The 26,713-nt window shown below is 42.9% G+C and overlaps 2 protein-coding genes across 4 annotated transcripts in view; both read right to left on the bottom strand.

Moving 5' to 3' along the window:
- Positions 1–26,713, bottom strand: part of LOC118370408 (4-galactosyl-N-acetylglucosaminide 3-alpha-L-fucosyltransferase 9-like) — a 320,212-nt gene that overhangs the window by 126,518 nt on the left and 166,981 nt on the right. The gene's annotated exons all lie outside the window — the stretch shown is intronic.
- Positions 21,511–26,713, bottom strand: part of LOC118387219 (leucine-rich repeat and fibronectin type-III domain-containing protein 2-like) — a 175,054-nt gene continuing 169,851 nt past the window's right edge. The window contains exon 5 of the mRNA XM_052524039.1: positions 21,511–24,945. Within this exon, the coding sequence (XP_052379999.1) occupies positions 23,922–24,945 (1,024 nt within the window). The 3' untranslated portion in view covers positions 21,511–23,921. The remainder of the gene's footprint in view (positions 24,946–26,713) is intronic.

Consider the following 26,713-nt stretch of genomic DNA (forward strand, 5'->3'; position numbering starts at 1 on the left):
TGACGTTGAGTGTGAGGTTATTTTCTTGACACCACGCTCCTAGGGCCCTCACCTCCTCCCTGTAGGCCGTCTCGTCGTTGTTGGTAATCAAGCCTATCGTAGTGTCGTCCGCAAACTTGATGATTGAGTTGGAGGCGTGCATGGCCACGCAGTCGTGGGTGAACAGGGAGTACAGGAGAGGCCTCAGAACGCACCCTTGTGGGGCCCCAGTGTTGAGGATCAGCGGGGTGGAGATGTTGTTACCTACCCTCACCACCTGGGGGCGGCCCGTGAGGAAGTCCAGTACCCAGTTGCACAGGGCGTGTAGTTGGTGGAACAGCGGGCGGGCTGGGTAGGGGCTGGGCACTACATGTCTGGTATACTTTCATTCTTGCATTGTAATTCCTCTTTTTATGTCCTGACAGTGAGTTGAATATCGTATTTATTTGGCTCAGGTTATGTCCAGACAATAGCCTGTGTGATTTCTGGGTCAATAAACTGTTCAATTTGAGAACTCTCATTTATGATCTTTTAGATCATTTATGATCTTTCAAGGTAATTGCAATAACATAAAACCCATTGGTAACTGATAATGGGTAAATCATTAAATGTTTATATTGCATTAAAGCAATTCAATCAATGATGTTCCTTTAATTACTGTATTACTGTTGTCTTTGATTTAATAGACAGATTGCCTATTGGTCAGTTAGCTGATGGTCCACAACAGGCTCCAGTATCGTTTACGTTATGCAGATACATGGTAACGACCATGTCATTGCAGTTTAATTTTAACTGTTCACTAAGTGAATTAAGCATCAAACAGGAGCCATTGTATGTTTACTGGAAGCATCATTGCTTTGAAAGACAACATGAGTGGCTGCTGCATCTGCATGGTGTGTTCATTTCAATGCAAAACCATTGTTTGATTCTTCCACTGTTGTCTCCTGCTGGTTAGGATGCTGCTGTGAGTTCATGGTTTGTGGTAGAGCAACAACACTTCTGCCACGCTGATCCTCAACACTGGGGTCCCTCAGGGGTGTGTACTTAGTCCCCATCTGTACTCCCTGTTCACCCATGTCTGCGTGGCCAAGCACGACTCCAACACCATCATTAAGTTTGCTGACGACACAACAGTCTGATCGTGTCCTACAAGAAAAGGAGGGCCTGAATAGGCCCCAATTAACATCGACGGGGCTGTAGTGGAGCGAGTCCAGAGTTTCAAGTTCCTTGGTGTCCACAACACCAACAAACTATCATGGTCCAAACACACCAAGACAGTCGTGAAGAGTGCACGATAGCACATTTTCCCTCTCAGGAGACTGAAAAGATTTGGCATGTGTCCCCAGATCCTCATAAAGCTCTACAGCTGTACCATCGAGAGCATCCTGACCGGTTGCATCACCGCTTGGTATGGCAACTGCTTGGCATCAGACCATAACGCGCTACAGAGTGGAGTGCATATGACACAGTACATCACTGGGGCCAAGCTTCCTGCTATCCAGGACCTATATACTAGGTGGTGTCATAGGAAGACCCATAAAATTGTCAACGACTCCAGCCACCCAAGTCATAGACTGTGTTCTCTGCTACCACATGGCAAGTGGTACTGGAGTGCCAAGTCTAGGTCCAAAAGGCTCCTTAACAGATTCGACCCCCAAGCTATAAGACTGCTGAACAATTAATCAAATGGCACATGCACTCAGTATCGGTACCACCTGTATATAGCCTCATTATTGTTATTTTATTGTGTTACTTTTGATTATTTTTTTTTACTTTAGTTTATTTAGTAAATATTTTCTGAACTCTATTTCTTGAACTGCATGGTTGGTTAAGGGCTTGTATTTCACGGTAAGGTCTACCTGTTGTATTCGAGAGGTGTGACAAATAAAATGTCATTTGGTGTGGCTGCTCCTGGAGGGGAAGATAGCTAAGACTGACAGCCTACTATCCTATGGATGGATGTGGCAGGAAGGGTCTGAGCAATGGGCGGACTGCCACAGGCAAGCTGTGCGTCCTCCACACTGAGCAGCACTATCTCTCCTCTGCTCTACCCACCATGACACCCACCATCACCATCTTTCTCACCCCGGGAACAGTGTCACACACCCACATCACATGCACGTTCTCGCACAGGGTCCACACACACACACACACACACACACACACACACACACACACACACACACACACACACACACACACACACACACACACACACACACACACACACACACACACACACACACACACACACACACACACCAACCCCTCAGTGGGCACTATTGGACTGTGGCTGTCCCCTACACACATATTGTTGTGGTCAACAGGGAGGTCTAATTCGGACAGGAACCACATAGTGCTGTTCTACACACTGACGCTAACCCACAAAAAGAGCAGAAAGAGTGTAATTTCAGCTTGAGCATCTAGTGGAGAGTTAGACTGAACGCTGACTCTGTTGTGCAGTGTGTCGGTGGCAGAGTGAGTGGATTTGTAATGAAGAGACGCAGCATTGTTTGATTGACATTGTGCAAAGGCCCAACTCTCTATCCTTCGTTTTGATCTTTTCTTCTTTTTTCTTTTTCACTGTCTCAAGGATGGAATGTGCTGCAGGGCTGATAAAATGGGAGAATACAAATTAGTCTCCATACCGATGACCTTGGCAATGTGAAGATGCTGGAATATAGTTCCTGCAGTTCCTGGGAGTAATGGCACTGGGCTCCTAACCTACTGTGCAATTATGTTTGTTTTTTCAAATTGTTTATAACTTATTTTGTACATACTATAATGTTGCTGCTACCATCTCTTATGACAAAAATTAGTTCTTAACTGACTTGCCTGGTTAAATAAAGGTTAAATAAAAAATAAAAATAAATAAAAGAGCTTCTATCTTCCTGAATCCTGCTTACATACAAAAACTAAAGCAGGAAGTACCAGTGACTCGATCAAAACGCAAGGGGTCAGATGACGCGAACGCTACAAGACTGTTTTGCTAGCACAGACCGGAATATTTTTCGGGATTCATCCAATGGTATTGATGAGTATATCACCTCAGTCACCGACTTCATCAATAAACGCATCAACGACATCGTCCCCGCAACCGTACGTGACCGTACGTACATATCCCAACCAGAAGCCATAGATTACAGGCAACCTCCGCACCGAGCTAAAGGCTAGAATGGCCGCATTCAAGGAGCAGGTCACTAATCCGGATGCTTGCAAGAAATCCTGCTATAACCTAAGACGAACCATCAAATAGGCAAACAGACACGACTGTGTGATCACACTCTCCGTAGACAATGTTTTTTTGAAACTAGGCAAGTCAGTTAAGAACAAATTCTTATTTACAATGACGGCCTACCCTGGCCAAACACTCCCCTAACCCGGAAGAAGCTGGGCCAATTGTGCGCCGCCCTACGGGACTCCCAATCACAACTAGTTGTAATACAGGTCAGGATTGAACCAGGGACTGTAGTGACGCCTCTAGCACTGAGATGCAATGCCTTAGAACGCTGCACCACTCGGAAGGCCCTGGTGTGCGCAAAATTCACAAGGCTGTGGGGGCAGATGGATTACCAGGCCGTGTACTCAGAGAATGAGCAGACCAACTGGCAATTGTTTTCACTAACATTTTCAAACTCTCCCTGGCCGATTATGTAACACCTACATGTTTCAAGCAGACCCGCATTGTCCCTGTGACCAAGAAAGCGAAGGTAACCTGCCTAAATTACTACCGCCCCATAGCACTCATGTCGGTATCCATGAAGTGCCAAGGTGGTAAGGGTAGGCAACAACACGGTTGCCACACTGATCACAACAGTGGTAAGCCTGATCACCGACAACAATGAGACAGCCTATTCTGAGGAAGTCAGAGAACAGGCAGTGTGGTGCCAGGACAACAATCCTCTCCCTCAACGTGAACAAGACAAAGGAGCTGACCATGGACTACAGGAAAAGGAGGGCTGAACAGGCCCCCATTAATATCGACGGGGCTGTAGTGGAGTGAGTGAGAGTTTCAGGTTCCTTGGTTTCAACATCACCTGTCACGTTCTGACCTTAGTTCCTTTTTTATGTCTTTGTGTTAGGTTGGTCAGGGCGTGAGTTGGGGTGGGTAGTCTATGTCCTTTTTTTAGGTTGTTATATTTCTACGTGTTTGGCCTAGTATGGTTCTCAATCAGAGGCAGGTGTCGTTCGTTGTCTCTGATTGAGAATCATACTGTCACACCCTGACCATAGTTTGCTTTGTATGTTTCTATGTTTTGGTTGGTCAGGGTGTGAGCTGAGTGGGCATTCTATGTTACATGTCTAGTTTGTCTAGTTCTATGTTTGGCCTGATATGGTTCTCAATCAGAGGCAGGTGTTCGTCATTGTCTCTGATTGGGAACCACATTTAGGTAGCCTGTTTGGTGTTGGGTTTTGTGGGTGATTGTACCTTGTTACTGTCTCTGTGTTACTTTGCACCAGTATTAGGCTGTTTTGGTTTTCGTGTGATGTTTTTGTATTTGATTCGTGTTTACTTTGTTTCATTAAAGATGGATCGCAATAGCCACGGCACATTTTGGTCTGACTCTCCTTCACATACAGAAAACCCTTACACATACTTAGGTAGCCTGTTTCCCCCATTTTGGTTGTGGGTGTTTAATTTCTGTTTAGTGTCTGTTCACCTGGCAGAACTGTTTTGTTTTCTCTTCGTTATTATTTTCTGTAGTGTTCAGTTTGTTCAATTAAAACATGACGAACCCTTACCATGCTGCATTTTGGTCCTCTCCTTCACCAACGAGAAGCGTTACATCACCAAACAACTATCATGGTCCAAATACACCAAGACAGTCATGAAGAGGGCACGACAAAATGTATTCTGCCTCAGGGGACTGAAAAGATTTGGCACAGGTCCCCAGATCCTAAAAGTTATGCAGCTGCACCATCGAGAGCATCCTGACCGGTTGCATCACCGTCTGGTATGGCAACTGCTTGGCATCTGACCGTAAGGCTCTACAGAGTGTAGTGCGTACGGCCCAGTACATCACTGGGGGCAAGCTTCCTGCCATCCAAGACCTATATAATAGGTGGAGTCAGAGGAAAGCCCATAAAATTGTCAGAGACTCCAGTCACCCATGTCATAGACTATTTTCTCTGCTCCCGCATGGCAAGGCTCCTTAAAACAGCTTCAACCCCCAAGCCACAAGACTGCTGAACAATTCATAAAATGGCCACCGGACTATTTGTTTTGCACACTGTTGCTACTCTCTGTTTATCTATGCATAGTCACTTCACCCTACCTACGTGTACAAATGACCTAACTAACCTACACCTGTTGTATTCGGCACATGTGACAAAATTGGATTTGAAATAAAATATGTCACCATTTCATTGGATTTAGGTTAAAGGTTTGGTGAAAAAAATATGAAATTCCCTTACATTGATGACTATTTTCAAATCCAATCAGTTTTCCACGTTGATTCAACGTCACTAGGGCTGTTATGGTGACCGTATTGCCACCACACAGGTGGTCACGAGTCATGACCCCAGTCAAATTCCATGTGACCATTTAGTCACAGTAACTAGGCTTCTCCAAGCTCTGTTGCTGGTCATTAGTTGCCTACCAAACTTGCTAACTGGCTGGTACTCAGCACGCTATTGTCCCTCTAATTACTCTGACATCAATGCAACTGTTATCGACAATCTAATCAAACACTTCATGAGAGCCCATGAGCTCATGTTACGCAATATTTCTATTTGATGTTTATAGCCTATTTTCTTCGTTCCTTTTTATAGATGAAAGTGTGCTATATTGCCTTATCTAGACACAGAATGACTTGTAGACTTGTCTACGTGCTGCTGTGCATTTTGTTGCTAACCTTTCTTTGCTACCTACCAGCTTTACAGTTTTTACTTTTTAATTACCATTTATATTTTTTGTTTTTCCTTCACTCTACTTTTTTCATCAACTTTTTCACTCTGGACACTTTATCTGGATGTGGTTCGTCAGGACCTCCACCAGCCAAAGCTAAGTAGTAACATTAACGTTATGCCTACTAAGTGCAGTCGCTGTACTCTTAATATACAGGAGAATGATCACCTTACGGCGAGGATAGCTGTGCTGCAAGCCCAGCTTCAGACGCAATCGTTAGGCAAGGGTAATTTAAGTGTAGGAAGGGATGAAACATCATCTGTGCCACCAGTAAGTACGGATAGTAGTATAAATCCCCTCACACAGTCCCCGCAGCCGGACAATTTTCTCATGGCTTCTGGAAGGAAATGCTGTAGGAATGCTCAACCGGTGTCACTCATTCAACTTTCAACTGGTTCTCCCCATTAAGCAGCGAGTCAGAGGCCGAGCCTTCTCTAATCTCTACTCCTCCCATTACGGGGTCTGAGATGCCGAAGCCTCCCACCATTAGCTCTGACAAATTGAAAACCCTAGTCATTAGCGACTCCATTACCCTCAGTATTAGACTTAAAACGAATCATCCAGCGATCATACACTGTTTACCAGGGGGCAGGGCTACCGCCGTTAAGGCTAATCTGAAGATGGTGCAGGCTAAAGCTAAAACTGGTGAGTGTAGAGAGTATAGGGATATTGTTATCCACGTCGGCATCAACGATGTTAGGATGAAACAGTCAGAGGTCACCAAACGCAACATAGCTTCAGCGTGTTGATCAGCTCGAAAGATGTGTCGGAATCGAGTAATTGTCTTTGTCCCCCTCCCAGTTAGGAGGAGTGATGAGCTCTACAGCAGAGTCTCACAACTCAATCACTGGTTGAAAACTGTTTTCTGCCCCTCCCAAAATATATAATTTGTAGATAATTGGCCCTCTTTCTGGGACTCACCCACAAACAGGACCACGCCTAGCCAGTTGAGGAGTGACGGACTCCATCCTAGCTGAAGGGGTGCTCTCATCTTATCTACGAACATAGACAGGGCTCTAAATCCCCGAGCTCCACAATGAGATAGGGTGCAGGCTAGGCAGCAGGCTGTTAGCCAGCCTGCCAGCTTAGTGGAGTCTGCCACAAGCAGTCACTGTAGTCAGCTCAGCTATCCCTATTGAGACCGTGTCTGTAGGCCTCAACCTAGGTTGGGCAAAACTAAACATGGCGGTGTTCACCTTAGCAATCTCATTGGAATAAAGACCCCCTCCATTCCTGCCATTATTGAAAGAGATTGTGATACCTCACATCTCAAAATAGGGCTACTTAATGTTAGATCCCTCACTTCCATGGCAGTTATAGTCAAATAACTAATCACTGATCATAATCTTGATGTGATTTGCCTGAAAGAAACATGGCTTAAGTATGATGAATTTACTGTGTTAAATGAGGCGTCACCTCCTGGTTACACTAGTGACTATGTCCCCCGCGCATCCCGCAAAGGTGGAGGTGTTGCTAACATTTACAATAGCAAATTTAGTTCAGCCCAGTAATCCAAATTCATGAGGCGCGAGCAGACGAAAGTAAAAAAGTTACGTTACAGTCCGTAGAAACATGTCAAACGATGTACAGTGGGGCAAAAAAGTATTTAGTCAGCCACCAATTTATGCAAGTTCTCCCACTTAAAAAAAGATGAGAGGCCTGTAATTTTCATCATAGGTACACTTCAACTATGACAGACAAAATTAGAAAAAAAATCTCAAAAAATCACATTGTAGGATTTTTAAAGAATGTATTTGCTAATTATGGTGGAAAATAAGTATTTGGTCAATAACAAAAGTTTATCTCAATACTTTGTTATATAACCTTTGTTGGCAATACCAGAGGTCAAACGTTTTCTGTAAGTCTTCACAGGGACAAGTGAACACCTTGGACAGGTGGAACATGTGATTCTGACTGGCCCGTTAAAATGAATGTGGGGCACATATTCAGGCGGAAACAGACAAGTACTCTCCACATCAATATGGCTCAGCCACGTTTACTGATCATTATTGGATCTGTGGTGATAAGGCATACCTTTATTTACCAACAAACTGGACAGGTTGCTGTGTTTTTGTTAAACTGAATATCTCCATTATTGTAATGCATAAAACAAACTCCTCCATTCCAAGTAGATTAGGACGTCTTAGAAGGAGCATTTCACAATTGAATAACGTTCCAATTGAGTCACAACGATTCTCAAAACTTGAGAAGTTTTGGTGTGGGTTAATTCCTTGGTATGGGCATCGGAAAATGCCCATGAGTTAGACCGATTGGGATATCATTTAGAATCTTTGGTAAATCTAACCACTTCAAGATTTTCAATAACGAGACCAGAATTAAAAGCCGCTCGCCTCACGGCTATACAGAATAGAGTAGTACATGACATGTTACTAGCACGGGAAGGGGGAGTGTACCAAATGATAGGTGAACATTGCTGTACATTCATACCCCAGGGTGAGGGTAACTTGACTATTCTAGTGGAACATCTGAAAGAGCTCAGCGGGGATCTCGCAAAAGAACACCAACCAGATAGCAATTGGGATCCATTTGGATGGGTTCAGTCATTATTTGGTGTTATGGGAGCTACAATATTTCATTGGCTCATTTATGGCCAAGTAATTTTTTTTGCTGTTCTATTTCTTATTGTCTGTGCTAAAAAGCTTTGTTGTAAAGTGCTGGATACTGCCCTTACCATGCCATTGCTTGTTGATCATGCTGACGCTGAGGATGATGATGGGAATCTATAAATTATAGAATGCCTGACTTTCCAGACCTATTTCCCTTTCCTGATTACATATCTGATGATGAGGACCCCAACTCTGATTTTAGGGCTAAGGGTATTGAACTTATGGTTTTTTGTAAGACATGTCCCAAGGAAGGTAGATGTTCTTGGTGTTAGAAATCAATGAATGGTAAGGATGGATGTTTTTAACCATGCTGACCCCTACCTTTGTGCATGTCCTATTTGCTGTTGAAGCTTGTGTGTGATTTATTTTTTTTATTTTGTGTTTCATTTTGTGTTCCAGATTGACTGTGTTTGAATAAGAAAGGTCTAAAACTCAACAACCCAAAAGAAGGTTGTTAATATTGGATGAAATATCAGGCACAAACTTTTTTGTTTAAATGTATGTTTACCAATAATCGTGTAATGCTTGTACCCTTACATTTTTGTGGAAGAAGCTTAGCTTCTTGAGAGGGGAATGTCAGGGAAAAATTACATACTTACCTGATTTGTTTGATATTAATAGTAAACAGTTCTATATTTAACTAAGAGTTAGACTGGCCTGCTAATGCTGAGTTTTTATGGTGTCCACTCTAGCTTCCTGCAGTTAGTCTGGTGATCTGGTTAAGGAAATGGGTTTCGCTAGGGATTGCTTGAGCTGACAATGACTTGGTGATAAACATCGAAAAGCTGGCATTCTATAGACAAGATGTGGTGTATGTGACCCGAGATAGAGAGAGCCTAGAAGAGTTTAGAACAATGCCTCATTGTCTCATCTTCCTGGCATCTGGGAAGCTAAGCCGGGTTGAATGTAAAACATCCCCTGCAGATGACCAGGAGATGGACCAAGATGGCTTATGGGAAGGGTAGAAATGACTGACTATGCATTTAGGGCCTATATAAGATCTGTTTTTTCATTATCAGTTAAGCTCTCGGCAACACAACCTAGAGTGTGCGGTCGACGGTTTCATTCTTGCAATAATTAATCGATGTTGAATAAAGATGTTCATTTGAGTAATTGTGCAAGTCGCTCACACACACACACACACACACACACACACACACACACACACACACACACACACACACACACACACACACACACACACACACACACACACACACACACACACACACACACACACACACACACACACCCTTTTTAACACCCTATGCTCATTTGAGCCAAAATAATTGTCAGCTTACGTTTTTCAACACAAGCCTAAGTTTTAATTGCTTAATTAAGTCAGGAACCGCACCTGTGTGGAAGCACCTGCTTCCAAAATATACTTTGCATATTTTTTGGCAGTTTCCTGCATACACAGTATATCTTATCTGTGAACAAAATTGGGAAAATGCAACTGATATCTAGATAAATTTTCCATATCAGTGCCATTACTATAAAATAATCAATGTCAGCTTATACAACAATATACATTGTTTACAAAACATCATTTTGGAAGGGGACTTCAGAGGTTTAAAGAAAACATACCAACAGTTTTAGATTGAAATCAACCTGTGATCGATCAAATTCTGCAACTTGATCAATGTTTTTTTTCTTCTTCTTTCAAGTCTTGTAGGACTATACTGTAAACAGGCTGAGCACAAGCCTCACGGCCTACTTGCTGGGCTAGTAACCGAAAGGTCTTTGGTTTGAATCCCCAAGCCGTCTAGGTCTTAACCTAACTGCTCCTGTAAGTCAAATCAAAGTTGCTCTATGTAAGAGCAAGAGAACCTCTTAGGCCGCCCCATCCCGCATGCGGGATCGTGACTACAGCCTCAAGCTCATTACCATAACGCAACATTAGCGATTTCTGAAAATTGCAAATGAAATGAAATAAATATGCCTGCCCTCAAGCTTATCCTTTTCTTAACAATCCTGTCATCTCAGATTTTCAAAATATGCTTTAGAACCAGAGAAAATCAATAATTTGTGTAAGAGTAGTGATAGCTAGCTTAGCATTTAGCGTTAGCATTTAGCACGCAACATTCACAAAAACCAGCAAAGGGATCAAATAAAATAATTTACCTTTGAAGAACTTCAGATGTTTCAATGAGGAGACTCTCAGTTACATAGCAGATGTCCAGTTTTTCCTGAAAGATGCTTGTGTAGGACACAACGTTCCGTTTTGTTACTATGCATTTGGCTACCGAAACTAACCGAAAATTCAGTCACCTAAACGTCAAACTTTTTCTGAATTAACTCCATAATATCGACTGAAACATGGAAAACGTTGTTTGAATCAATCCTCAAGGTGTTTTGTCATATATCTCTTCATTGAAATGCCGTCCCTGGAAGCGTGCATTCTTCTCTGATTCGGATGGAAAAATACTGGTACCTGACTTTTGCGCACCAATTTCCACGCAGACACCGTGCGGGACACTTGGTAATTGTAGGCTCTTATGGTCAATCTTCCAATGATATGCCTACAAATACGTCACAATGCTGCAGACACCTGGGGAAACGATAGGAAGTGTCCGTTCATTCCTGTCGCATTCACAGCCATATAAGGCGATCATGGAAAACGTGCCTCCAGAAATCCTGTTGATTTCCTGGTCACTCAAACATCTTGGTTTTGCCTGTAGATTTTGTTCTATGGCACTCACAGTGAAAATCTTTGCAGTTCTGGAAACGTCAGAGTGTCTTCTTTCCAAAACTATCAATTCCAAGCATAGTCGAGCATCTTTTCGTGACAAAATATTGCGCTTAAAACGGGCACGTCTTTTTATCCAAAAATGAAATACTGCCCCTATAGGACTAACAGGACTAAAATGTCAAATGTACTTGGATTGGATCAATTGCACAAGATAAATAATTTAGATCGAGAGCATTGTGTTCATTCTGAGTCAGTAATGGAATCCATGTGATGAAAACCAAGCACATTTCCTTTTTCTTTCCCTTATGATGAGTTTTGGACAGGGATGAGAGGGTAGTCTACAGGGATGAGAGGGTAGTCTACAGGGATGAGAGGGTAGTCTACAGGGAGCAGAGGGTAGGCTACAGGGATGAGAGGGTAGTCTACAGGGATGAGAGGGTAGTCTACAGGGAGGAGAGGGTAGTCTACAGGGAGCAGAGGGTAGTCTACAGGGAGCAGAGGGTAGGCTACAGGGATGAGAGGGTAGTCTACAGGGAGGACAGGGTAGTCTACAGGGAGGAGAGGGTAGTCTACAGGGAGGAGAGGGTAGTCTACAGGGAGGAGAGGGTAGTCTACAGGCAGGAGAAGGTAGTCTACAGGGATGAGAGGGTAGTCTACAGGGAGGAGAGGGTAGTCTACAGGCAGGAGAGGGTAGTCTACAGGCAGGAGAGGGTGGTCTACAGGCAGGGGAGGGTAGTCTACAGGGAGCAGAGGGTAGTCTACAGGGATGAGAGGGTAGTCTACAGGGATGAGAGGGTAGTCTACAGGGAGGAGAGGGTAGTCTACAGGGAGCAGAGGGTAGTCTACAGGCAGGAGAGGGTAGTCTACAGGGATGAGAGGGTAGTCTACAGGGAGGAGAGGGTAGTCTACAGGCAGGAGAGGGTAGTCTACAGGCAGGAGAGGGTGGTCTACAGGCATGGGAGGGTAGTCTACAGGGAGCAGAGGGTAGTCTACAGGGAGGAGAGGGTAGTCTACAGGGAGCAGAGGGTAGTCTACAGGGAGGAGAGGGTAGTCTACAGGGAGGAGAGGGTAGTCAACAGGGAGGAGACGGTAGTCTACAGGGAGGAGAGGGTAGTCTACAGGCAGGAGAGGGTAGTCTACAGGGAGGAGAGGGTAGTCTACAGGCAGGAGAGGGTTGTCTACAGGGAGGAGAGGGTAGTCTACAGGGAGGAGAGGGTAGTCTACAGGGAGGAGAGGGTAGTCTACAGGCAGGAGAGGGTAGTCTACAGGGAGCAGAGGGTAGTCTACAGGGAGGAGAGGGTAGTCTACAGGCAGGAGAGGGTAGTCTACAGGGAGCAGAGGGTAGTCTACAGGGAGGAGAGGGTAGTCTACAGGCAGGAGAGGGTAGTCTACAGGGAGCAGAGGGTAGTCTAAAGGGAGAAGAGGGTAGTCTACAGGCAGGAGAGGGTAGTCTACTAGAGGTAAGATGTCTTAGAAGCATAGTGTAATTAGGCCTATAAAGGTTACAGTTATTTGTTTAATGCCTTATGCAGTGAGTTTTCAGCCAGAGGGAGGATATTTTCTTGTTCCCCATGTTACCGTGAATCTCATCGTGTTTCAAAATCACTGTTTTTATGTTTTAACTTTTAACTTGATGATGTCATTGGGTTAAACTTTTTTACTTTATATTTTTTTCTACAAAAATTTGTCATTTTCACATATGTAGACAGACACTGGTATTTTGCTGGAGGTAATGAATATTACGTTGAAAAGTGATGGAATTGCCCAACCCCCTAGAGTCTATTGACGCACCGGTGAGTCAATCTAAGTAACAAAATAAAAAAAATCCCCATCAAAATCCATCAGTTTAAACTAGAGATATCTTAATCCATCGCATTCGCCTATGTCGCCCTTCTGCATCTGTGGCGGAAAGTGGGAGAGCTACAGTGCTGTTTGTCAGAACAGGAGACATCTCGATAATGGGTCTTCTCACGAAAACGTCTCTAGCATCCGAACGGTTTGGCCTACAAACTAATATGACCACTCTAAAGAAAGGGGAGACTCGACGGTGTTCTCCGTTTTGTCACAGAATTCGTCTAAAGGTAACTCCTACAAAATAATGGAAGAATGGAAGTCGTTTTTTGCCCCCAAAAAAGGGGTTAAATGTCAAAAAAAAAAAATATTTCCTGAGGTTTCTATATCTCCTATATATAGGACAGATGCTTCAAAACCTTAAGAAATTGTTTTTTAACTTTCTATTTTGCCATATATGTATGTGCTATTCAATGTATTTCTATGGGCTATAGTAGTAAAGGCCAAATGCTAAATGTTTATTTTGATACCTAAAAACCCCCCAACGGCTTAGACCATTAAGAATAGCCCTGTAAGAAGAGTGCCACTCTACTGATCTCCCAAAACCACTTCCAGCAGAATCTGGTCTCCCATCCAGGGACTGACCAGGACCAACCCTGCTTTAGTTCAAAGGCAAGACAGAAGTGTGATGCAGGGTGGTATGCTGCAGGTATGCAGCTGAGATTGATACATAGATGAATTGCCTTGGACAAAACATAAATGCATGTAACATGAAAAAATGCATCAATACAGTATACAAATATAGCAGGAACATTTCCAGAAAGATCAGAAAACCTTACCCTATTTTGTTCATCTTTACCGGTTCGTTGCTTTAGTGAACTGACACTTTCAGAAATTCCTATTAGTGAACTGACAGATGCACTGACAGGTGCACACAGTTCAAAAGGAACAAAAAAGCCAACCCTAGTCATAGCAGAATGACAAGCAACAACATAACAAAACACATAAAAGGAATTCGCTGGAGTAGACATAAGAAGTGGGGTAGACCCAAACATAACCTTTCTTTATGTCAATATTGTTTACCAGAAGCTGTTTGAGTTCAATTGACCTGAAACATCAAGGCACGGGTATCACCCAACCTGGACTCAGGGGTAAACGTAACATATTAAACGTAAATCTGGAACACTTCCATTAAGATTATATATAATGTTTTGTAATGGTATGTATTAATTTGTGGATAATATGGTATAATATGTAACAAATAACAATTAGTATGATATGTTACGAATTCCAATTTGTTGTTGCTAATGTTAGCTAGGTAGCTAGTTCTAATGTTAGCTAGGTGGCTAATGTTAGCTAGGCTAGGGGTTAGAGGTCAAGGTTAGGCTGCAGCACCCCCCGATTAATATATATATATTTTTAATTCCATGACAATTGTGAGGTAGGCCTTCATTACTCCTGTATGAGTGGAGAAAAATAGGAGTGCTGATCTGGGATCAGTTTTCCTCTAAATCATAATGAATAAGATTATATGGACAGATACTAGATCCACACTCCTACTCTGAGATGCTTTGTGGATATGGGTTCAATCACAGAGCCCTTAATCATTTAGCAGACACTCTTATCCAGAGTGATTTACAGGAGTAATTTGGGTTAAGTGCCTTGCTAAAGGACACATCAATAGATATTTCACCGAGTCGGCTCAGGGATTAGAACCAGCAATATTTACACTTACTGGCCAGATGTTCTTAACTGCTAGGCTATCTGCCGCCAGGCAACCCAGATCTTCCATTTAAGTATAAATAGAATGGGAATCCACTCCTTTACTGGATTTTCTATGGTTTGAAATACAGTAGTATTAAACAGTGGTCTCTAGCTACCTGCTCATGCTAGTCTCTGGGGTGATTGACCTCTGCCTAGTCCTTTAACATTTGACCCCCAACATACAGGAACACAGCTGTCACTCACTTCACAAATAAAGCTCTGAGTCTGTTTTCAATAATTTAGTACATGACCCAGTGGATACATCAGTTGTATTTTTTTTAACCTTTATTTAACTAGGCAAGTCAGTTAAGAACACATTCTCATTCACAATGATGACCTACAACGGCCAAACCCAGACAGCGCTGGGCCAATTGTGCACCACCCTATGGGACTCCCAATCACAGCTGGTTGAGATACAGCCTGGATTTGAACCAGTGTCTGTGGTGGGGGAGCCCAAACGGCATACCCTCATTTCACTATGTGGTGTATGAAATTTCCTTGGGACATGAATCTGTCGACCAATGTGAAGAACAACAACTCTGTTGGCCAGTCAAAAATGTGATTGGATAACATCCTCAATTTACATTTCCTGTTTGTAGGTCCTTCGGCCTGTTTCTATAGACCTATTGTAAATATATTCAACTTGGAGGGGGCAGTCTCACTTAAGAGCTTACTGTAGGTAAATCCATTGAGCTAATATTAGCATGATGTCCATTTTCATCTTCGTTCACAGACATCTGTCATTTTGTTGACTTTTGGTTTTACTTTATCTGCCTTAGAGGTTACTGAGGTCATTGTAACTTTCAACCTCCAGTAATCCACTCTAGATCCACTGCTCATTCTCTTATGTTCACTCTACCTATTTGTATATAATGTATGTAAATTCATCTGTCTGTATTCTGTCTATAAACGTTGTCTATTACTAGCAGTACCATATCACCAAGTAAAAGTCTGAGTATGTGTAAATGTACTTGGCAAATTATTCTACTGTATTTCAACAACCTGTACAGGTAACTTACAACCACAGGGAGGCACTACTGTATTATGTGGGATGTTGACCACTTCTGCACATCACATTGGTGTTTATCTATGCATATCCGAATGTACTTTAAAGCTCACTCATTTTAATAAGGCACCTATTCACTTTTACCTCATCATTATTCTGTAACTGTAACTTCACTGTAACTTTAGTTGCAAATGATAGAAAATGCAGGCATAATCAAATATGGAAAACATATAGACTGTGTGTGCTGCTCTCTAGAGTTATGTTAAATAGATCAACCTTTTCCTATGCTAGACATCAAGTTGTCAATGCTCAATAAGACCCTAATGGCTAAGTGGAAGGTTTCAGCCAATGGGTTCCATTCCCCCTGCCACATCCCATGGCTCCAATACACCAATACTCTTCACCTCGGGATTCATGTTTCAGACATGGCAACCCTGGAAGAACAGCCACACGACCAAGTAAATAATCCACACGAATCAAGATGACCCTGACTTTTTGGTGCGGTAAGGACATACTTATGAAAGATTCCAGGAAGAAACATCTCATGTACTTGTTTGGTTCTGGGGTAGTAAGTCGGTGGTAAGTTGTTTATGCAATTGTAAATACTGCAACATGTATTTGTTGACTATGTTCTATTTCATAAAGTTTTAGAGATAAAGAGAATGGATGTTTGTGTAGAACACTGGTCATATAGGCACAACACAAGTGTATCCATGCGACCCATCAAATATATATTTTTTGCACTTAGAATCAGTAAAAAAACAGCAGGTTTCCACTTTAACCTCAGTGGCGACCCATTTGGACAGTTACAGTGCGTTCGGAAAGTATTCTGACCACTTGACTTTTTCCACATTTTGTTATGTTGTCATCGATCTACACACAATACCTCAATAATAATAAAGCAACAAACTTTTTAAAATTAATATTTACTACAAATAAAAAACAAAAATAACTTATACATCTAAGTATTCAGACCCTTTGCTATGAGTTCGAAATTGAGCTCAGGTGCATTCTGTTTCCATTGACCATCCTTGAGATGTTTCTACAACTTGACTGGAGTCCATCTGTTGTAAATGCAATGGATTGGACATGATTTGGAAAGGGACACACCTGTCTATATAAGGTCGCACGGTTGACAGTGCCATGAGGTCGAAGGAATTGTTCATAGAGCTCCGAGACAGGATTTGTGAGGTGACCAAGAACCCAATGCTCACTCTGACAGAGCTACAGAGTTCCTCTGCGGAGATGGGAGAACCTTCCAGAAGGACAACGATCTCTGCAGCACTCCACTAATCAGGCCTTTATGGTAGAGTGGCCAGACGGAAGTTGCTCCTCAGTAAAATGCACATGACTGCTCACTTGGAGTTTGACAAAAAGCACCTAAAACCTCTCAGACCATGAGAAACAATTTTTTCTGGTCTGATGAAACCAAGATTGAACTCTTTGGCCTGAATACCAAGCATCACGTCTCGAGGAAACCTAGCACCATCTCTGCTGTGAAGCAGGGTGGTGGCTGCATGGTGGTGGCTGCATCATAACGTGGGGATGTTTATCAGCGACAGGGATTGGGAGACTAGTCAGGATCGAGGGAAATATGAACGGAGCAAAGTACAGAGAGATTCTGGATGAAAACCTGCTCCAGTGCACTCAGGACCTCAGACTGGGGCGAACGTTTACCTTCCAACAGGACAACGACCCTAAGCACGCAACCAAGACAAGGCAGGAGTTGCTTCGGGACATGTCTATGAATTTCCTTAAGTGGCCCTGTGCAGCGACGCTCCCGATCCAAACTAACAGAGCTTGAGAGGATCTGCAGAGAATGTGAGAAACTCCCCAAATACAGGTCTGTCAAACTTGTAGCGTCATACCCAAGAAGACTCGAGGTGTAATCACTGCCAAAGGTGCTTCAGCAAAGTACAGAGTAAAGGGTCTGAATACTTATGTAAACGTCACATTTTCTTTTTAATACACTTGCAAAAAATTGTTTTTGCTTTGTCATCATGTGGTATTGTGTATAGATTGATCAAAAAAACAAACAATTTAATCATTTTTAGAATAAGGCTGTGTCGTAATATTTTTTGGGAAAAGTCAAGGGGTCGAAACACTTTCCAAATACACTCTATATGCCTGCTTTCTGATGTTCTGTTGTTGTGTGGTTATTAGGGCACGTTTATCAGTTAGCTCTGATTTAGGCGGGGTTCAATGAAGGGAATGCCTGGAATGTGTCAGTGCCAGGCGTCCTTGTGGTTGGTGGAACAGCGGGTGGCCTGGGAAGGGGCTGGGTACTACATGTCTGGTATATATCCATGGTTGCATTGTTATCCCTCTTTTTAAGTCCCGACAGTGAATTGAATACCTGATATTGTTAGGTCGTATTTATTTGGCATAGGTTATGGCCAGACAGTAGCCTGTGCTCATTCTGGGTCAATAAACCATACAATTCATTAAAAAAATCAAGAAATGTTGTGGACATTCTCTCATTTATGATCTTTCGAGGTCATTACAATAAGTTAAAACCCATTGGTAATTGATGATGGGTAAATCATTAAATGTTTATACTGCATTAAGGCATTGCAATCAACGAGAATCCTTAAAGGAAAACTTTTGGTATTTGTATTTGTTTCATTAGGCCATTGTTGACATAGTCTCAAAATGTTTTGCTTGTCAGCAATAAACTTTTCAAGATATGTAACTTTCAAAATGCAGAAATCATCCCTGTATGATGCATTTTGTATCATATGATGCTACGTTTTGAATCCCATTGAATTACTGAGACTGACAGCCTCCTATCTTATCCTATCCTCGGCTGCTGCAGCGCCTCTATATGGATGTGGCAGGGAGGGTCTGAGCCATGGGCAGCCTGCCAGGCAAGCTGTGCCTCCTCCACACTGAGCCAGCACTATGCACCATTACCTCTCCTCTGCTCTACCCACCAGACACCATCACCATCTTTTTCACCCAACACAGCATCTCACACCCCTTAGATATCCCTCACATGCACGTTCCCCAATAGGGTCCATGCAGACACACACACACACCAAATCCAATCAGTTTTCCAAATGGATTCAATGTTATCACACATACATTTTTTTGTTGTTGAAATCAAGTGGAAACTATGTTGATTCAAAAGTTTTTGCCCAGTGGGCAGGGTCATATTCATCCGGGCACACCATAACAAAACTATTTGCAATGGAAAGCAAGAAGTGTTTCTTATCGGACAAGTTCAGGTAGTAGTGCCATGTTTCAGTCCATAGTCTTTATCTTGGTGCCTAACAAGTACGACCCAGTGTGCACTCTGCTTTGGCTTAAAAAGGGTTTTATACACCTCACTCCACCTTTAACCACATGATCTCCCCTGGTTAAGCTCATTTATGCCCCTACTTGCCCCCAACTCTTCCCTAGTACAAACACGTTTTAAAATGCATGCAGGAGCTAAGTGGATATCTAGGAGGCATGTGAATAAGATCGTCAACACAGGGTGTTAGGAGACTTCCCCTTATCCTAGTCCGGCTATGCTATGACTTAAGGAGTCCAGGGCAGGTTAATGTGGGGTTACCCATTAGTTTTTTATCTCCGAATTGGATGTCAGTCGGGCCAATTAGTGGTCTGACATGTGATGCTGAGGTCGTCTCTGGGATTCCGGAACGCTGAAATCCACATTGGTTCTGGAATGCTGAAATTCCCAGAAATCCATGATCTCCTCAGAGCTGCTTCATACAGATCTACTTACTGTTTACCCCAGATCTACCAGAGGCTGACAATAGAAGATCAATGCTGAACAATGCAATACAATTGCATGACAAATGTTGCACATTACCACATCTTATAAGGGTCTGACAAAACACGAAAGCTCAGATTATCTAGATGTTTTTATATTTTTGTAGCAAAAAACAATATGTTTGACCACAGAAACATTGTCTACAACTCCAAATGAGAAATATAAATGGTTGTACTGCAAATGTACAGTGAGGCACCTCTTTATTTCTGTATGCCTACCAAGAAAATAAAGACACTAGTTTACAGCTTTTGTTCATTCTTCATATATAAAAAAGTCAATATACCGAGTCAATGTACAGATGCAGTTGATCCAGAATGTCACAAAAAAGTCATTCAGACAACACAATGTGAGGAAAGACAGATAGTGTATAAGGTTCTTAATGGGCCCATGAGTTTGTCCTCGGTAAACATGCAAGTTGTACATGTTACAGAAAAGCCAACAACTTCAGCATAGTTGAGAGCCACTTTGCACTGTACATTTATGCTACCTGTCAATTTATGCTACCAAACAAAAGAAAATCAAAAGTTTGATAATTCCTAGACACAGTTTACTATGAATTTCCAGTCCATTTCTCATGCCAATAACTGGTGAGGGAGGCAAGGTTTCTGCTTATCCTCAAATGTCAAACATTTTAGGTGATGAGATCCAGACTGTTCAAAAGTTTGGGGTCACTTAGAAATGTCCTTGTTATTGAAAGAAAATAACATTTTTTGTCTATTAAAATAACATCAAATTGATCAGAAATACAGTGTTGACATTGTTAATGTTGTAAATAACTATTGTAGCTGGAAACAGATGATTTTTTATGGAATATCTACATAGGCGTACAGAGGCCCATTATCAGCAACCATCACTCCTGTGTTCCAATGGCATCGATGTGTTAGCTAATCCAAGTTTACCATTTTAAAAGGCTAAATGATCACTAAAAAACCCCTTTGCAATTATGTTAGCACAGCTGAAAACTGTTGTGCGGATTAAAGAAGCAATAAGAATGGCCTTCTTTAGACTAGTTGAGTATCTGGAGCATCAGCATTTGTGGGTTCGATTACAGGCTCAAAATGGCCAGAAACAAATAACTTTCTTCTGAAACTTGTCAGTCTATACTTGTTCTCAGAAATGAAGGCTATTCCATGTGATAAATTGCCAAGAAACTGAAGATCTCATACAGCGCTGTGTACTACTCCCTTCACAGAACAGCGCAAACTGTCTCTAACCAGAATAGAATATAGGAGTGAGAGGCCCCAGTGCACAACTGAGCAAGAGGACGAGTACAGTAGAGTGTCAAGTTTAAGAAACAGACACATCACATGTCCTCAACTGGCAGCTTCATTAAATAGTATCTGCAAAACACCAGTCTCAATGTCAACAGTGAAGATGCGACTCCAGACTGCTGGCCTTCTAGGCAGAGTTGCAAAGAAAAAGCCGTATCTCAGACTTGCCAATGAAAATAAAAGATTAAGATGGGCAAAAGAACACAGACACTTGACAGAGGAACTCTGCTTTGAAGGCTAGCATCCCGGAGTCGCCTCTTCACTGTGACTGGTGTTTTGCGGGTACTATTTAATGAATCCGCCAGTTGAGGACTTGTGAGGCGTCAGTTTCTCAAACTAGACACTCTAATGTACTTGTCCTCTTGCTCAGTTGTGCACTGGGGCCTCCCACTCCTCTTTCTATTCTGGTTAGAGACCGTTTGTGCTGTTCTGTGAAGGGAGTAGTACACAGCGTTGTACGAGATCTTCAGTTTCTTGGCAATTTCTTACATGGAATAGCCTTCATTTCTCAGAACAATAATAGACTGATGAGTTTCAGAAGAAAGGTTTTTGTTTCTGGCCATTTTGAGCCTGTTATCAAACCCACAAATGCTGATGCACCAGTTACTCAACTAGTCTAAAAAAGGCCAGTTGTATTGCTTCTTTAATCAGAACATCAGTTTTCAGCTGTGCTAACATAATTGCAAAAGGGTTTTCTAATGATCACTTTTAAAATGATAAACTTGGATTAGCTAACACAACATTCCATTGGAACACAGGAGTGATGGTTGCTGATAATGGGCCTCTGTACGCAGATATATGTAGATATTCCATGAAAAATCAGCCGATTCCAGCTACAATAGTCAGTTACAACATTAACAATGTCTAACAAGGTCTACACTGTATTTTTGATCAATTTGATGTTATTTTAAATGAACAAAAAAATAGATTTTCTATCAAAAACAAGGATCTTTCTAAGTGACCCCAAAGTTTTGAATGGTAGTGAAAAAGTACAAATGTTTATTGGAATTGGAGAAGGATGCTTGTCTCTCAAAGATTGAGCATGTTGATCTGCAGTTTTTCTGAGGGCTTAATCTTTCTGTGCAAGAGAGGGTAAACTCCTGCTGGTTGTGAGCTCTATACTGGGTTCATTGATTTAGAGGCCAACAGGGGCCATGTTATTTTGCTGAAACTAATCATAGGACTCTCCTCTAATGAACCTTTTAAGTTACATCACGAAAACAGTTACATTTTCACTTAAGACCTTACCCATTTCACATTGCTATCTTAAAAATAAAATATTTAATGATTTTGAGAATTAATTGTTTGCTCGCTTTATACATGAATACAACTTGATAGGAACCAGATATGGCATTATTTAATGAAGCCTCAAATAAACATTCTGTATACAAAGTTAAAATATTCAAATACGGGGTTTCATGAAATAATTTCATATATACATTTTTTTATGATGAACTAAATTGCCTATATAAAGTGTACATATATATATATATACACACAGTACCATTCAGTCAGAATGGGTTAAGAAACGAATGGTTCTGCAGATATAAAAAAATGCGGATGTATATACGGTCAGGTCCATAATTATTGGCACCCTTGTTAAAGAGGAACAAAAAAGAAATAATACAAACTACATTTTAAAAACTGTAAATCATATTATTTTACACTCAGGGAAAGGGCTTTTGTTTAATAAGTAATAAAACAAATCCAAGAAAGATAGGGGTTAAATGTATTGTCACCGCTGTTTTTAGTACTACAGCACCCTCCCCTGGCGAGGATAACAGCACCGAGTCTTTTTCTCAAATGTTTTATGAGATTGGAGAATACATTGGGAGGGATCTTAGATCGTTCCTCCATACAGAATCTTTCCAGATCCTTGGCATCCTTCGTCTGTGCTTATAGAATGCCCTCTTCAATTCAAACCACAGGTTTTCAATGGGGTTCAAGTGGAGGCTGAGATGGCCATTGCAAAATGTTGATTTTGTGGTCAATAAACAATTTATTTGTAGATTTTGATGTGCGCTGGCGTTATTGTCTTGCTGGAAGATCCAGTTACGTCAAGGTGTCTCCTGGCAGAGGCAACCAGGTTTTTGGCTACAATCTTCTGGTAATTGGTAAAGTTCACGATGCCGTTGACCTTAACAAGGGCCACAGGACCAGTGGATACAAAATATCCCCATAACATTAAAGATGCGTCATCATATTTTACCATAGGTATGGGGATCTTTTATGCATATGTTTCGAGACCAAACCCACCTCTGGTGTACTTAACCAAAGAGCTCTATTTTGATGTCACCTCTTTCTCTGAGCAAATGTATTAGTACAAAATAATACAATGTCCTTTTTTTGCATACAATATAGCTCAGTATTTGTATTATTTATTTTGTGCAGTCTTTTTAGTTAATCTTTATCAAGGGTGCCAATCATTTTGGACCTGACAGTATATTGAGGTTTTTCATAATGCAAATTTTGAAGTCAGAGCCTCGTCGTGTACAGAGGGGAAGAACAGTATTAGACAATGTGTGTTTGATCAGCAAAATAAAACATGTAAAAACATTAAATTCATTATATATTTCATATTCACGTACAACAGTATTAGTCCAGAGCCATGCATGGCTCACCATCTCAGCAACAGTAACAAGATGGACTTTCAGTGCTATGCCAATTTACAAGTAAACAAATACAGTGATTTGTTTCACGTTCCTCGTGTCAGAGAAACCATGGACCTCCTCAGGAACAACAGGCCTGCTTCCCATTTCCTAGGTTTCATTCCATGTCTTTCGTGTAGTTTGTAGTTGACCATTACTGTGCATTCCCCCTCCCCATGTAGAGAACACACACATACAAACACAAAACAACCTCACTCCACAAATCAGCTCCCTCCACCAAGCGTCGTTAGCCGACTTACCCACTTGGGGGAACTTTGTACATATCTGTCACAAAAATGGAGCATCCACAATAGATTAACATGAATGAATTCCATGCAGGACAAGGAGGGAGGAGGCATGGACTTCTCCTCCAGCCTGGAGGTCTATCAGAACTGAGGCGTATTGCTATCTCTCTGGGGCAGTGTTTTAGAAGACACAAAGCAAGTCCTCATCTCTCCTAGACAGTACTCTCCATGACCCACTCTTGGCTGTCGAAGGTCCCCTTACTCCCCCCCATATCCCCTTCCTCGTCACACTGTAGCAGCATGCCGTTCACAGACAGGCTCCTCTTAGTCCAGATGTTGCTGATGCGCCGCGGGTAACTGCACACCGGCGTTGTGGCAGTGGAGGTGCTAGAGGCCATCGCTTGGTCTGTTTGTTGATCTGTATCCATACAGTCCCCCATGTCAAACGACTGGCTCCTTTTTGGTTTGGAGTCATGAGACAGCATGAGCAACCGGCTCAGCCGTGAGTCCATTGTCCGGCCCAGCAGGGGCTCCCTGTCCGTGTGGGGCCTATCGCCACCCGCCACCGGGGTGCTACTGCTGGATGAGGGCTCCCCCAGGTCTCCCCTGCCCTGGGCCCCCCGGAGCTCTAGGGAGTTGAAGGCCCCCAGCAGGTGATCCAGGTTTGCCCTGGGCTTAGAGGGGGCAGCCTGCCTCCACATAATGGCCAGGGTGCTGTTGGGGCTGTAAGAACCCTCCCCGGCCACCGAGCCCCCCGACGAGGATGAGGACGAGGTGCTCTGGAGGGAACCACATTTAAACTCCACCACCTCATCCTGGAGGGTCACTTTGGCCTTTGGTTTGGGCAGGGGAAGGGGCACACCGTTCTGTCCCAGCCGGCCCCCATTGGTCTGTGAGTGGGTGTCACTTACGCTGGTCAGCTTGCCGCTCCCCCCGAAGCCATCCCCCTCATGGTCGGTGGCCTTGTAGCGTACCATCAGAATAACGATGAAGACGAGTAGCGTCGCCACGATGATGCCACCCACCACCAGGATCATGGTGCCCCCCAGAAACTGGCTGTGGAGAGACTGGCACTGTGTGTAGTCGTCGCGGGTAAAGAACTGGGCACAGCCCACCACGTTGGTGGCCGTCAGGGTGGTGGCGGTGTCGTCCCAGGCGGCCAGAACACACAAGTCGTACTTGGTCCCCGACACCAGGTTGGTCACCAGGAAGGCCTGGCTGGAGGCCGGGATCATCCTATAGAAACGGAGAGGAAGAGTTAAACATGGTGATGACTGAGTCGAGTCAGCATAATCATTGTTGGACATCCGTGAAAACCTGTGAAAGTCAGCTGTGAAAACCTACTACATTTGATACAATTTAATTGATTTGGAGGATAATGTTATTAACATGCATCTTTCTTAACACCATGCATTTCATGTCAATACAAAACTGTGCTTGAGTGTTCTTTATGATGCCATTTCCACTGAAAGAAAAGCAGGGCTTCCTCATTCCTAAGGAGTTGTCCAGTGTTAAGTCTCTTTGTGGTTGAGGTTCTAGTCTAACAGACAGACAGCTGTAATTGGCTTTATCTCTCTAAACCATCTGTCCTGCTGCAGCAAACAGACGCTCCACCCCATGTCTGAGCCATGGAGATGTGAGAAGAATAAATAACCAGAACACAGAGGAAAAGAGTGAAAAAAGAGAGAAAGAGAGGGAAAAGGAGAAGATTGAAAGGCTTCTGTAACAGCTAGAGCCTCAGATACCTATGTTGCTCAGGCGAGTCTTAGTCCACTTATAAGGCAGGAACCTGTCTGAGAACATGACGAGTTATGTCCAGGGAACTGGCTCGGAGCTGTTCCACAACATCAATCATTCAGTCACAGTAGCTGGTCATGCACACCCATGTAGTATGCTGGCCATAAACACCCATGTGATAAGCTGGCCATAAACACCCATGTGATAAGCTGGCCATAAACACCCATGTAGTATGCTGGTCATAAACACCCATGTAGTATGCTGGTCATAAACACCCATGTAGTATGTGGGCCATAAACACCCATGTAGTATGTGGGCCATAAACACCCATGTAGTATGCGGGCCATAAACACCCATGTAGTATGTGGGCCATAAACACCCATGTAGTATGCGGGCCATAAACACCCATGTGATAAGCTGGCCATAAACACCCATGTGATAAGCTGGCCATAAACACCCATGTGATAAGCTGGCCATAAACACCCATGTGATAAGCTGGCCATAAACACCCATGTAGTATGCTGGTCATAAACACCCATGTAGTATGTGGGCCATAAACACCCATGTAGTATGCGGGCCATAAACACCCATGTAGTATGCGGGCCATAAACACCCATGTAGTATGCTGGCCATAAACACCCATGTGATAAGCTGGCCATAAACACCCATATGATAAGCTGGCCATAAACACCCATGTGATAAGCTGGCCATAAACACCCATGTGATAAGCTGGCCATAAACACCCATGTAGTATGCTGGTCATAAACACCCATGTAGTATGTGGGCCATAAACACCCATGTAGTATGCGGGCCATAAACACCCATGTAGTATGCGGGCCATAAACACCCATGTAGTATTTGGGCCATAAACACCCATGTAGTATGCTGGCCATTAACACCCATGTGATAAGCTGGCCATTAACACCCATGTGATAAGCTGGCCATTAACACCCATGTGATAAGCTGGCCATAAACACCCATGTGTTAAGCTGGCCATAAACACTCATGTAGTATGCTGGCCATAAACACCCATGTGATAAGATGGCCATTAACACCCATGTAGTATGCTGGCCATAAACACCCATGTGATAAGCTGGCCATAAACACCCATGTGATAAGCTGGCCATAAACACCCATGTGATAAGCTGGCCATAAACACCCATGTAGTATGCTGGCCATAAACACCCATGTGATAAGCTGGCCATAAACACCCATTTAGTATGCTGGCGATAAACACCCATGTGATAAACTGGCCATAAACACCCAT

The sequence above is a fragment of the Oncorhynchus keta genome, chromosome 8, assembly GCF_023373465.1.
Source record: "Oncorhynchus keta strain PuntledgeMale-10-30-2019 chromosome 8, Oket_V2, whole genome shotgun sequence".
In the NCBI taxonomy this organism is placed as follows: Eukaryota; Metazoa; Chordata; class Actinopteri; order Salmoniformes; family Salmonidae; genus Oncorhynchus; species Oncorhynchus keta.